At 38.9% G+C, this 15,026-nt stretch overlaps 1 protein-coding gene across 1 annotated transcript in view; it reads right to left on the bottom strand.

Moving 5' to 3' along the window:
- Positions 1-2,243: 2,243 nt before the first annotated feature.
- Positions 2,244-15,026, bottom strand: part of LOC109910391 (wiskott-Aldrich syndrome protein family member 3-like) — a 97,015-nt gene continuing 84,232 nt past the window's right edge. The window contains exons 8-11 of the mRNA XM_020513103.2: positions 11,394-11,569; positions 6,620-6,883; positions 3,633-4,015; positions 2,244-2,406 (exon numbers count right to left, since the gene is read on the bottom strand). Of these exons, the coding sequence (XP_020368692.1) occupies positions 2,249-2,406; positions 3,633-4,015; positions 6,620-6,883; positions 11,394-11,569 (981 nt within the window). The 3' untranslated portion in view covers positions 2,244-2,248. The remainder of the gene's footprint in view (positions 2,407-3,632; positions 4,016-6,619; positions 6,884-11,393; positions 11,570-15,026) is intronic.

Genomic DNA, 15,026 nt, shown 5'->3' with positions numbered 1-15,026 from the left:
TCAAAGCATATTCCCTTCCTTTCGAGCTATTCTATTTTCTCTAATGTTCTATACTCTTTTTTTTATATATTTGTCAACATCTTCTGGGATAAGTTATGCTTTTGTTATACAGCTGTTCTCCATCGCTACAACTTTCTCTGGTTCAGTCATGTATTACACACGTTTTTAGCATTCACGTACATATCCCTTGACAAAAATCTGCCTCTTCATTTTTCCTGCTGAACTGCCTGTTTCTGAAAACTGCAACCAATATTATTCTTTGGATTATTAATTTCTAGTATGTCTTTTACGGACATGAAATCCTATTGGTTTAAAATGGGATCTAGCCCTGCTCTCCTTTAATCTTATTTAACTTCTTCTCCTTTCCTTAGTGGATTCCCATTTTATTAAGATGCAACACATTCTTCCTTACCCATTTTCTCGTTCCTGGAATCAATCCCAAATACTTACAAAAATAGCATCATTATCATTATCAGCACGTTGCCAGCAATTTGCTTCCTCCATTTCTTTACCTTGGTATTTAATATACTCAATCAACAAGGAGTAGCCATCAACATTGCAAACAGAATGCTGATAGACCATCAAGAATATATTTAAAAAATGATGTCACACTAAAAATAAACGACATTCTGGTCAGATCCCAGCTTCAGACCCGCAACTTGTTTTGGGCATCAAAAGGTAAGCAAAATACAAAGTGTAAACCCATTAGATTGTTTCAATTATCTAAATAAAAGCGTGACAAAATTTGGCCCTGGAAGTAAATGAAAAAGGAGGCAACCTAATACTCAATAAGAAGCAATATCAAAAAGGTATATCCAGAACATTATAATAAAACATGCCATGCAAGTAGAACTAAGCAGAATAGTGCACACAGTATAATGATTTAAAATAAAAAGTGGCTGTTGTTTAAAAATTCCAAACATCATGCTATGAAAGTGATACTATTTTCACTGACCTGATCATCAGACCCTTTTATACTATTACTATTAATGTGTCATATTTAGGGGTAGACTCTTCAATCATTATGTGGGATCTTGGTCCTATAACACATGCATTTTGGTGCCCTTCAAATATTTACCTACAACTGGTATTTTGCAGCAATACATGTAAACATCTTTCTGCCAAAACAAGGCAGTAAATTAGAGCACAACTCGAGTAATTTATATTGATTATCTGACCTCATTGACTGGACTACTCAAAATTAGTTGAACAGCATTAGATACTTACATATTGACACAGCAAAGTGTAAAACAAAATCATCACTAGATTGTCAGTGTCTGTAATGTTGTTGACCTTTAACTCAAATAATAGCATTCTCAGAATGTAGACCATTAAATAATACCATTAGGACTGAGGAATACTGATTTATAGATTAGAATCTCTAACACTTACCAATTATTCTTTATAATCAAGTACAAAAAAAATCCCCTTCACATTTATATTGTAAATTTACTTTTTGAGGAGAAGACAGAATATTGATGATCAAGGGCTGAAATGCAGGATCGACTTCACTTTTTTGGTGTTCCATAGATTTTAAGTCAACCAAAAATCCTGAACCCTGACATCAGACAGCAATTAGATATAGACATTTCACTTGGTAATACAGAGCCTGCATATTGCTGAACAGAGAGACATGAGGAAAAGCTTCAGCAATATAAAAACCAATAGAACTGTGGATGCTGTAAATCAGACACAAAAACAGCAGTTGCAGGAAAAGCTCAGCAGGTCTGGTAGCATCTGTGAAGAGAAATCAGAGTTAGCACTTTGGGTCCAGTGACCCTTCCTCAGAAATTTTCACTGGCCCGAAAACATTAATTCCGTTCACAGGTACTGCCAGGCCTGCTGAGTTTTTCTGCCAACTGCTGTTTTTGTTTCAGCAATATAAGTTTCCCTTTTCAGCAACATGTAGACATTTGTTTCAAATATATCAAATATTATTGAATGTGTACATCATTAGATATACACAATTTTACGACCAGTTCACAAAAGCTTACTCTAAATCTTGGAGAAGAACCGAAGCCATGCTCATAAAAAACATGTAACATCTTACACCAGAGGCAAGCTGATGAACAGCAATGATTTATTTTACATATTTTTATGTGCGCTTTGCTTGAGTGTAGTTAACCTGATGCATTAACTGAAGACATGTAAATGTAACTGCAATTACCAACCACTCCACTTGATCAGAAATAAACAAAACAAAACTTGTTGGCAGGGTCATTCCACAGAACATTACTGAATCAACTTGTTAATCAGACCACTCATTCTCGTCCAGTTCTGAGTCATCATCAGACTCGCTGTACTCCACTGCAATCCGACGGGACAGAATGGTTGCCACATCATTCCCAACGGGCTCTTTTTTTGCTTCTTGCTCTCGTTGTTCTTGTACTTTTCGAAGCTGAATTCCTACAACAGACAATTAGTTCTGATAACAGTCCACAATTCATACTTTGCAAATTTAACTGCATGAAAAGCACATTAATTTTTTTAAAAAATGGTATAAATTTAATAATGATTGATAATTATAAGGGAGGAGTGAAGATGATACTGATTTTGAATTATGAGGAAATGCTAAAGAAAGGTAGGTTTGTTTTGTTTGGAAAATAAAGTTCAGCCTGCCCATTTGAGATTTTCAAGGCTGTGAAAGGAGTTCATAAATTTCATTCAGGCAAACTATTCACTAAGGTGAATGGTTCAAAAACTAAAATTAAAAATTAAAAACAAAAATAAATTAGGAATAAATTAAGGAAGTTGGGGAAACTGAATAAAATTTATAATAGAATTGCAGAATAAAATGCTTAGGAAGCCTCTTTATGGATAATATAAATGAGCTCAAAATGCAATGTAGTCTTTTTAAGAACCATGTTGCGCATCAACACAAAATGCTGGTAGGATATAGTACGAAAGCAGTCGAATGATGTTGAGTTATAACAAAATGAGACAAACCTATTAAGCCTGCTCCTGAAAATTCATAATCTGTTATAATAAACACAAGATTACACTACGACATATTTTAATTCACGATCTTCCAAGTCAGATGACAGCCTGAGTCAAACTCAATATAAGCAAATGAAAGATTTGATCAATGAGTATCTGTTCTATATGAATTGGACTAGGCATCTTTTATCTCTTGTTGCAGACTGGTTTGAAGCTGTTCATCTTTATCTCCAGCCAGAAAAATGCTTCCAATGTGGACAAACTTCTTTCAAACCTAACTGGTCAATTTGGCCAGGGAGAAATGTCCAACAGTTCAAATGAAATCAATTTTCCACAGGTCCTGAAGGTTAAGAATGACATACATCAGAGCTGGCATAGAAGAACTGAACTGTCAGATTCAGTAATGCCAAGGTGCCTTCTGTGATAATTCATCCCAAATTCACAATCTAAGCTAAAACATTAAAACTCAAACAGAAAGAAAGCAAAGAATGTCAAAGTCAACGGTTATATTGAGCTGTGATTTCTTTTTAAGTAAAGGAGGTTTAAAACAAAGACTATCAGGCTGTGTCAAAACACTAAACGATGTACGGCCTACGCTGTTGCCATGACCTGTGGGAGAGGTATACATATGAGTCTTGACCAACAATCAACTGAGCCACCATAACTCAATTTTTCTGAAATGAAATACCACTCACCTCTTCGAATAGCAGCCAGCAGGTCACTTCGAGCATCACTAATTGGCATCAGAGTTGCTTGGGCTTTCTTTATTTCAATTGCAGTGGGTGGCAAAGCAGAGTGCAGTGGAGATGGGGCTAAAAGGGGTGGACCAGGTGGAGGAGGAGGGGGTGCAGCAGGAGGACCAGGAGGTGGCGGCGTATAAGACAATGGAGGTGCAGGCGGGGGAGGGGAAGGGGTATACGTGCGGCCCACTGCTGCCACTGAACTGACTGCAAGAGGTGGAGTTGCAGAAATCGGACTGTCAAATGCTGTTTGGGCTGATGGGATGAGGGGAGGGGGTGGAGGAGGAGGAGCAGGGGCAGGTGGTGTATAGTACTCTGCCAACTGCACTGGCTGTGCACTGTAAAACCAAAGTGGAAATATTAGTCAACACTTACTTAATAGCAAAATATCACCGAGAAAGTGGAATAGACTGAGGAAATTACACTAAAGTGAAAGAAATGAAAAGGGTATTTTACTATTTTTCAACTGAAGTTTAACTCTTGTTGTGTTCACTTTGATGGAGGAATACTATTGCAGGTGTTAGGATCACAATTGCGAACCATAAATAAAATAAGAAGTTTTACCCAAATGAATCCAAATGAAGAAGTTACCAACAAGATTTCACTTTTTGTAACTTTTACTTCAACAAGAATCAAAGCAAATTACACTTTGAATTTTTGATACTTCAAACAAAATGGTCAATTTCACTTTAAATAATTATTATGAATGTATGATTTACACGACCAGAAGCACCCAATTATAATTATGATGCTGATAAAAATTATCATATTTTGGGACTGTAACTTTAAACTTTGGGTAAATGGAAGGATCATGTGACTTGTTCTGCATTTGCCAAGTAACTCTGTGCCATTTGACTTGGATTGTTTTGCTGAGAAAGTGTAAGATATTTATACCTCAAGATGGTGGCAGTGGTACGCCACCAGTAGTCCCTGAATCTCCTTAAGTCTGAGAAATGTGTTACAGGTATCAGATTGTAAACAGTTTGCTGATGCTGTCCATTTACTTCTAAAATGAAGACCTAGGATCAAAGATAGCTAATTAACAATTCTACACAGACTTGTAAGTCTGATGTGCTTTGCATTGCCAATGGGAAGAGGGCAGAGGAAGCCATTTGGCGATTGGGTTACATGCTTCCCTACAAGTCAATTAATACATCATCGGTACATAGCAGTATGTTATTAAATGGTCTGTGGCCATCTGAGAGGCAGAGGTCAAGTGATAGAAAGAGCCAGTTCTACACCTGAAGCAGAGAAAATGCTAACTCTTGTTAATCAGGCAGATTGCACGTAGGAACGTGGGCTCAGATGGAAGGGAACAAGTTCATAAAGATTTAAAATATGCTGGAAGATTCACCTGGGTCGATCTAGAAAAATAAATGTATAATGCAACCCTCCAAAGAAAATCACCTCTGGTATCATCAGATACAATCATCTGGACTAGGAAAGTCAAAGGAAGCGAGTAATTGAAAGCGGAGACTTTTTTTTGTAAAACTGGTTTTTGGATGATAAAGTCTCCACTTACAGGACAATGTAATGCATAAACATGATGACAGATCTTCAGTTATGTTCAAATTTGAAAGGGAAACACTTTTGCACTAGGCATGATCTCAATAAAGTTACTTGCAGCAGCACAGTCAGAGATAAATATTCATATTATATTGTAAAGTAGGAATACAAGGAAATATTTAGTTCTGAAACTAGAGTTGCCCTCCCTCACCATTAAATTTGATCCTGTATTTATTTGGGTTCTGGGGCCATTTTTGTTTGCTTCAGCTATGGTGCCTAAATAATGTTAGATTAATGATAAAAGACTTCAAATTTGTAAGAGAATTTTTTTTCTGAAAATACAACATTGCTCCCTTATTAAGTTAGAAGGACCACACATTTAAAAAATGAATACATTAGCAGGGAATGCCACAGAAGCAAAAGACATAAATTTGTGCAGGAGACAATTCTGATGAGAGAAAGAATTGAGGGACATAATATAAAAGTAACTAATGAGATTAATATACATATATGCTTAAATGAGCCTAAGAAATCCAGGTCTAAAAATTCAGGTGTACTGACTTTTCAGCTTGGCAGAGAGCAGATATGAACCCTATGTTTAAATAGTGAGTTCACAGGCACCATGATTTTGGTCTTGGATCTCATTTTCATGGAGCTAGCAACCAACAGCGAGTAACAGGCAGCTTGATAGTGAAACGTAATTATTTAAGTTACTAGGATTTCAGAAGATCTCAGGTTAAGTGAGGAAGGGACACGTGGGAAGGGAAAGAGCAAACAACAAAGGAGACCAAGTAGCTGTGATTTGAAGGATGGAATTACTGGTGATCAGATAGTGAACATGGTGGCAATTGGAATGGCGGAGAAGGGTGAGAGGGTATGGAAATTCAATGTCCAACAGGCAATCAAACTCAACAGGTGGACATCAGTGTCTATCAGGAGAAAATATGTGTCCTTAGATTTATAGGAAGGTGAAGAGGGCAGAGGGTGCAGAAAAATATTCTCTTCTTTTACACATAGAGTCAAGGGAAGCACTGTTCTGGCACTCATAATTGAATAAATCTGTCCTTCCTGCCTTCCATATTTCAGGATAAAGAGATTGTTCATTGCATATTTGAGATTTACGACTTGATTCCCTAAATTTTGGTACAACACAAAAGGTATTGGCAGAAATTTTTACAAGTGTAGACCACCTCTTATTGATCTAAATATATTTCCCATGGAATGTGTCTATGTTAACTAGACCGGGGCAGTACCTAGTAGTTGGGAAAATATAATTTAATTCTTCTCAGCATCTTCTGACTTGGTAAATAGTATAAACTACCATTCAAAGTGCAATTCTCATTGACAAAACATCAAGCAAACGGAAGAGTCAAAGGTATGATCTTTCCTTTCCTCGAATGCTTAGTGAATCATATTTCCATTGTATTAATCCCTACCTGTAGTCTTTAACTAGTTGGGGTCTTGGTCCATTCAGTGTTGCTTCCGTAGGCTGTGTCAGGTGGGGCTGCTGTGGTCTGGTAAGTGAGGCTTGCCGAACGTTTGTGGCAGGTAGTCTGTATGCACGATCCTGTGCCTGGGTTACAGCTGATAAGAGCTCTTTGTTATCAGGTGCTATACAAGAAATGGAGACAGCTGACTGTTGAACTGGATGATTGGGGCTGGCAGGATATGAAAGCTCTCCAACATCAGATGCATAAGACCTGTAGAGAAAATAAATACAAGAAAATGCTATGTTCTTGGGAACTGTTGGAGAATAAAACAACTGAATTGCTGAGTTTTATATGTGTAGCGTTTACTCCTTGCAGATCAAGATGAGATTCATGTGATTCTGTCACAGTCAGTTCATCTGCATTAATGTAGCAAAGACCCAACAGCTCCTGCACTAATCTCTGATCCTCCAAGCTGCCTGTGGCTTCTGTGCAGAATAGGGAGGATTGGCAATGTTGTTTGTCAATCACATGGTACAGCATGCTGCTTATCTTAAAGACAGTTTACATCATAAAGGAAAGTTGTACATAAATATTGCTGTGGTGTAATTAATTGCAAGTGAATTCTAGGACAGACAAGAGGATTCTAGACTGATGGATGCAGTGCTGCAGGACTCAGGGGTTCAGGTAGGGAGGAGCAGCGTCCATGGCTCTGCAAAGGTCTGAGAGGCCCCGATAGACACCTTCAGAAGGGAGTGGGAACAAGTGATGCAGTGAGCTCAACTCCAACAGCCTTACCCTGAGGACCTCGTAACAGTGCTGCCTCATACTTACACGTCTTCTCTGAGGAAGTTCTGAGGAAGGGTCACCAGACCCGAAACGTTATCTCTGTTTTCTCCTTCACAGATGCTGCCAGACCTGCTGAGCTTTTCCAGCAACTTTGTTTTTGTTCTTGATTTACAGCATCTGCAGTTCTTTTGGTTTTTAACACATTATACTATGTACCCAACCACCTCATCCTCACAACACTTACTAATGCTGCCAGTGTCACATTCATCAATCACTGCCTCTACATGTACTCCATTCAGCTCAAGCAAACTCATCATCCAAATCCAACATGATACCACCACTGGCATTTTGTTTTCTCTCTTACAAAGCAAGAGACACAACATAAGGGGCAGAGCAGAACCGGCAGGATATCTCGAGCACCTATAGAGAACACAAATGGCCAGTTGTGGCATGGCCCCAAGATGTTCCCAGTCAGTTAGACCACAAAGAACAACTGCATGTCCATGCCTTTTACCCTTTCTCAATGCCCAGTTCACTCTCCGCCTGCTGTCAAACATTATGTGCAAGATACTGATGTTGTGACCATGGATCTCCTTCTTTTCAACTCAATTCCCTTCCCTCAGCTTCTAAACTTCTGCTTTTCAAACAACTGGAAATTGCTGCTTGCCCAGACACAGCAGCTTCAAGAGGAGGAGGGGGAGACAGTAACAGCAAGGCCCGATCACTTCGTCTGACACTCTCAGCCACCACGGCACTGCACAAAACTTGAAGTCCAGGGAAAAGTTAAGATCACCACATTGTCACTCATCTGGGCACAAGTGGCCTGCAGCCATGCAACTGGTGAAGTGTGGTTCCACTGCTACTCAGTGGGGGGTGAAGTGGCAGATCAGTATTCTTGCAGAAAACTCAGATGAGGGCTTCAATAGACTGGCACGCAGGAGAATGCTGATGGGTATGAATATTGAGATGGTGGGTGCGTTGGCCAGTCAGCTCCAGCTAAGTTGGCAGAGGACACAACGCAGAGGTTTCCCTCTCCAAAATCCTTACTTCATCTCCCCATCCTGTGAAAGACACAGAGACACTACCACTGCTACCTCTCTACATGCTGCTCTGACCCACCTTATTTTTAGAATGCAACAATACTGGTCTTCAAGTCTAATAATTCATAAAAAAAAACAGTCTATAACAGTTCAAAGTGCTTCCAGATACTTTACAGTAGAAAAAGTTCCAACAAAACCCTTACCTAAAATATTAGCATCTGACACGTTAAATAGCAATTTCTCACTTCTTGTATGCAGAGTGATGTAGAACAAATATAAAGGAGCATATTTAGGCTGTTTAGCACCCCAAAGTGTGCTCTACAATTCAATGAGATCATGGCTGATTTGTGTTTTGAATTCCACATTCCCAGCTACCTCCGATAACCTTTGATTCGCCTGTCTAATCTATCTTAGCTTTAAAAATATTTAATGGCCCTACCCCCCGCCTTCCAAGGCAGCAAGTTCTACAGAGACATAGCGCTCAAGAGAAACATTTCTCTTCAGTCCTAAAATTGCAACCCTTCATTTCTAAACTGTGCTCCTTGCATCCGGACCAACCACAACAGGAAACATCCTTTCCATGTCCAACTCATCAACACCATTCAGGATTTTAAACACTTCAAATCAGGTCACCCTTACTCTAAATTTCAATGGAAAAATACATTGCTTATATAAGCATTCTCCAAATGAGGTATTCTGGGTCACATCACACAGGACCTGGACTGCATGAAGTCAGGAGAGCATCCATTCACAGTTTCCCAGCACATGCAAAGGCACATCAGAAAGTCACACAGTCACACATGAAGTGGCCAGCAGCACAAAGGAAACATGGAGCATATTACATCACCTCCTCAGCACTGCTAAAAGCTATACCATATGAGACAATTTCACATCCTATGTTTAATCAATTTATTTAGTGGATATTAATCAAGTCGTAACATACATAAGTTTGCACAGCCATGTGGTTGATTCTGAATTTTATTACTTATCTTGTGCTGTTGCAACTGCTGATTTTCCATTCTATCCTGTTCCTTCTGTTGCCAGGACATCTTGCCCTTCCTGCTGATAACCTTGCTTAGGCAGTCTCTATCTCCATGGTAATGAATACAGAGTATTGGGAAATTACTCTCTCATTTGTTAACCTTACAAATACACAATTATTACTTTATGAAACTCCATGGACTGTTCCTTATCATAAACTAAAAGTCTGCAATGTTGTGTGTATAGTTTTCAATGCCCATACCTGATTATTCTCTAATGATCTATCAAAGGCCAATTTTCTAATTTATGCCTTGAAGTAGTAGCGTTACAGCCTGGTGCACTTTGTTCTTGATGCTGGATTTTACAATTTCACTGAATACGCAGGGAGTTCTTGACTTCTGTTCGTACCAGCATGTGGTCACCATCAGTATGGGAATGCAAAATACCATGCAGCGGCGGCCTACAATCATTTCCTGAAATCATCTTAGACCTTCTTAAGCTTTCAGTTATTAATTTAATTCTTGCAAATCTAAATCATCATTCTCGCTATTCTGACATTCATCATTATTGAATAATGCAATGCAACCTAATAGCAGTAACATCAAAATATTTTGACTTGCTTTTATGTATATAGATTCATTCCTCTATACTTTTGATCTTATTTCCTCAAAATTTCTTTCAATCCGTAACAAGAGCTTACAACAGAGATTCTGCCCACTATTTTCCCTTATTGCTCTGGTTTTCAGTGATCGAAACTACACTATGTGCATTCTTCAAGCTATTACATTCACAATATTAAATAATATTAAATAATTATTAGATAATGTTAAATGATTTCCATTGCTACTAAAAAGGCTTTTGGAAATGTCATGTTAATCATCTTGAATGAGTCAAGGAATAAAATTTATTTTTGTCTGTTATAACCAGTCTACCCAACGGAAATTTATTTCTTTATCTCATGCATAATTCTATTTCTGCTTTATTGTTACTGGCAATTCTGCCAGCAGTAAATGTGCTACATAACTATAGTCTGTGGTCCTGATGTAGACACGTTTTCTTTTCCAAATAAACGGTCATTCACCCATTTCCTACATCTTAGTGCAGATATCGGCAAACTTTCCTGTTCTTCAACATTTTATCAGCTTGGTGGTGATATCATGAGGCAGACCCCACTCCTCAACTTCTTCAAAGAACTGACAACTCAAACAGACTGTGGCAATCTCAACTTGATGCTTGTTGACTTAAAAAAAATGTCTGAATTTCAAACAGAGACTATGAGTTAAGCTCAGAAATTGTTGAAGATCAGGATAAAGGGTGACAAAGGAGAAAAGCTTGGCAGAAGAGTAGGAAATATCACTGAGGAGTTATATGAGCAAAGAGTTCTGAAGGCTGGCTGCATAGACGGAGCTCACTGCTGGGACCACTGATGTATCTAATTTAAATAAATGGCCTGATTTCAAAAGTCTAATAAAAAAATGATCAAATTTGCTGATGGCGCCAAACTAGCATGGTAATGAACTGGCCTCAAACAGTTCCTTGGCTATCAGGGTGAGATACTGTAGCACACTGAATTAACAATCAAATTACAATCTGGGATGAATACCACTGCTGCAGAATGATATCCAAGCTAATCCACGGTCCAGTAATTGACCAAATCATGACCTCTGCCACCTAGAACAGATGCATGGGAAGACCATGACTTGACAGTTCTCCTTCAAGTCACACACCATCCGAAATAGACCTATATCACTGTTTCTTCAGTGTTGCTGGGTCAAATTCTTGGAAGTTCTTTCATAAAAGCATTGTGCACCTACAACCCAAGGTCTACAGCAGTTCATGAAGCTCACTAGTACCTGCCCAAAAGGAATTAAAGATTGTCAATAAACGTTGACCTAGCCAGTAACATCCATGCCCCATGAACAAATGAAAAAGGGCAACAGGGAGTTCCTGCTATTAACCTGGAAGAGTTGTACCTGGTATCAGGTGACACTGATCCTTCAGAAGATGCTATGTGATAGGGTGACGGAGAAAACCTGTGGTCAGCTCGAAACTCTTTATCGCGTCCCATCACATCCCACTCTGGTCGTCGGGTTCGAGCTTTACGAACCTTCTTCACCTCACGAGTGGCATCTTCCACCAGTTTCTGTTCCTAAGTGAAAAGAAGCAAAAAATTCAGAAATTGTTAAACAACACAGCCTCTGTTCTGCTGAGCATTACTCAATGGGTCGGATTTGAACGAAGAATAAAGTAGGAAGGGGGATGAAACGAAGCTAATGTAAAATTTTATTTGGGTGAAAACTCAGCAAGCAAGGATCCACAAGACGTAATTAAATTTACTGGGAATTCAGCTGTGACTGCTGGGCCCTAGGGAAATTCTCTATTTTGATTGGAATTTAAAAATGGTCATTTATTCATGAAAGAACCTGGGTATTATGATACATTAGCGGCCGCATTCATGTTGTGGGTGTGCTTTCATAGCTTGTTTCCTGCTAATCAGCAGTTGCCAGACAGAAAACTTGGTACCGTCCATACTTCTACTGCACATGTAAGATGCCATATAATGCAAAGGTCCAACATTAGCTTTTTAGGGGAGTAAGGTTGACACTATAGTTGTACTAACAACCAAATTTGTTCCAATAAAACAAAGAATTTTTATATCACTGGTTTTGGTACCTAGCTTTCTCTGGAATAAATTTCACTAACATTTTTTGGTTATCCTCATACACATGAAGACTGTCTAGAATGCCAGCAATTGTTATAAATATCTTCCCCACTGAGTAAGTTATGATTACCAGTCTTATAGTTCCTGTTTTCTGATGAATAGTGTCAAATTATCAGCTATGAGCACTTCAGTAGCTTGCAAATGCAACACCTCCAAATCACTACATTTGTGAAAAGCTCACAGTTTTCTCCACATTGAGCTTCCCACTTCAATTGAATATGTGACTCAAGACCTGAAGCCGCGCTACTCCATTCAATCTCTCGTGTTAGCAAAGCTAGTTGCTTTGCTGCCTGGGTAGGCAAGCCAATTTCATGTCAGAATGAATCAGAACCTGGAACCAAACATGTGGAACAAAACCTTCAGGGAAGCATATGATTTTTGAAAGGCAGATCTCATCAAGAATTCTCAGGTTCAAGCCACAGACTCTGCTTTGTAAACTGGCTCTAACCAGGTTGCCAGTACATTGTCCTCAAAACTAGCCTCAGCACCCCAGACACAATGCTCCAGCTCCTCGTACCAAAGCACAGACATTGGGAGAAAGTGGGTCACTGTAACAAAAAATGTACTTCAATAGTCCATGAGAAAACACACCGAAGGATTGTGTGTCATTTGGATGCACGCATCACCCAATAGGTTGCTCCTATCACCCACAAGAGAATTTTTTGGTAAAGTGGACAACATTTAAAATTAATTTTCTGAAGTTTCTGTTCATTGTAAACTTCTGATTAGAAAAATAATCAAGGCCTTCAAAAGAGAATTGGATATTTATCCAAAGGTTTTTTTCAAAGGCAGGAGTACCAGGAACAACACAGTTTGGGGGTGTTGGGGGGAGGAATGGAAATAAGTGAGTTGCTCTTGCTGACACTGTGTATGGGTCAATAGGTCAAATGGCTTCCTTCTGCACTGTAAGCATTCTACAATTTTAGGATATGAACAAATTTCAAAATGCAGGCTCCAAATACTAGTCATGCGGCTTTAGTCCACAGCACAGGCAGATTAAAACATTTTTTTTAGAAACTCAACATTAATGAATTTCTAGAACATTCTTTTCACAAAGATCTGTTCTGATAAGGAATCCCAAGAAGGAGCAGTCTACAGAATTGCGACTAACCAGGACACAGCAGACACTGGTCTTGGAAAAGTTGGAAGAATTGGGATTAGCTCCAGGAAAACCAATGTAGATATGATGGGCCAAATGGCCTCTTTCAGCATCATAATAATTCCACGATTCTGTGAACCTGCTCTGTAAAGGTCAGAAACGAATAAGCTAATAAAACATGTTTTCCACACGCACAGGGACACTGTCTACATGGTGTTTCAGGGAATCTTGATATGTCACGCTCATCAAAACAGTGGACACATAGGGCTTCAGATTCTGTGCAAGGAGCCTCCGAACATGTGAGTCAGCTGGCAATTGCTAAATAAAACATGATATTTACAACGAGATTAGCAGGTTCAGAGCTAAACTAGTAACAACATGCAGTTTGTGAAAGCTGGAGAAGGTATAGATTGGGGACTATAAGGGGAGGCAATGGCCTAGTGGTATTATCGCTGGACTGTTAATCCAGAGACCCGGATTGACACTCTGGGGACCCAGGTTCAAATCCCACATGGTGTAATTTGAATTCAATAAAATATCTGGAATTCAGAATCTAATGATGACCATGAATCTATTGTTGATTGTTGGAAAATCCCAGCTAGATCATTAATGTCCTTTAGGGAAGGAAACTGCCATCCTTACCTGGTCTAGCCTACATGTGACTCCAGACCCACAGCAATGTGGTTGACTCTGGGCAATTAGGAATGGACAATAAATGCTGCCTAGCCAGCGGCATCCTTATCCCATTAATGAATAAAGGAAAAAAAAATTTGGAGACCAGCATAACAATAAGCTTGTTATTGTTTTGCGATTTAGTGAGGCATTGTTATGTTAGTATTGAAAAGGACTCAGGCCATTCCAAAGCACTTTCCAGCCAATGACGTTCTTTTTAAATGCAGCCACTATTGTAACATAGGAAAGGAAAGATAGAAGCCAACTCACATACACACAATATTCCCCCAAACAACAATTTCATAACGGCCAGATCATTCTTTTTAAGTGATGTTAATTGAGGGATAAATATTATCCAAACATCAAAGATAACTCCCCTGCCCTTCTTAAAAATAGCACTGCACAATCCACCTGAGGAAGAACTCAGGGCCCCGGATTAATGTTGATCTGAAAAATTGCATTTCCAGTAGTGCAGCATTCCCTCAGTACTACATAGAGTGGAGAATCGAACTTGAACCTACAATCTTTTATCTCAAAGTTAATAGTGCTAGCGACTCATGCCATGGCTGACATCTGGTAGTGGTTCTTAGTAGTAGGGACAGGAATAGGAATCAGAGACCCCTGCATTGCTCCTGGCCCAGGCACCCAACGTGAGCAGTATAGCCCTCTGTTACCAGAACTGCTGTTATTAGGCACTGATGTAATTAGTCAGGCCCAGGATCAGAGGTTAAGAGGCTAGTCAATTGCAATAAGGGCTTTCAGAATATTTTTGTTAAAATTCAAATACTGTCCAATTAAATTTCAGAATGTCAGAAAGATGTTATTTAGATGAACAGAATTAAATCAAAAATAAAATGACTAACTAAAAAGCAGTCTTCAAGTGCACAAAAGAAGATATATGAAGACTGAATGATGATGGCTTCTCATTCCTATGGTCTCTTTACCAAAAAATAATACTCTAATTATTATGTCCCACTGAATAAATATGAAGAATGGGAATCAATTTTGTTTAAGATCTCAACACTATATACAATTTTGATTCACCCCAATACCCTTGTTATTTTTTTTTCTATTTAAAGCTTACCACATATTTCCCTATCTATTCCCATTTGC

Source organism: Rhincodon typus, chromosome 14 (genome assembly GCF_021869965.1).
Source record: "Rhincodon typus isolate 14 chromosome 14, sRhiTyp1.1, whole genome shotgun sequence".
NCBI classification, from domain to species: Eukaryota; Metazoa; Chordata; class Chondrichthyes; order Orectolobiformes; family Rhincodontidae; genus Rhincodon; species Rhincodon typus.
This window is presented reverse-complemented; position numbering and strand designations above follow the sequence as displayed.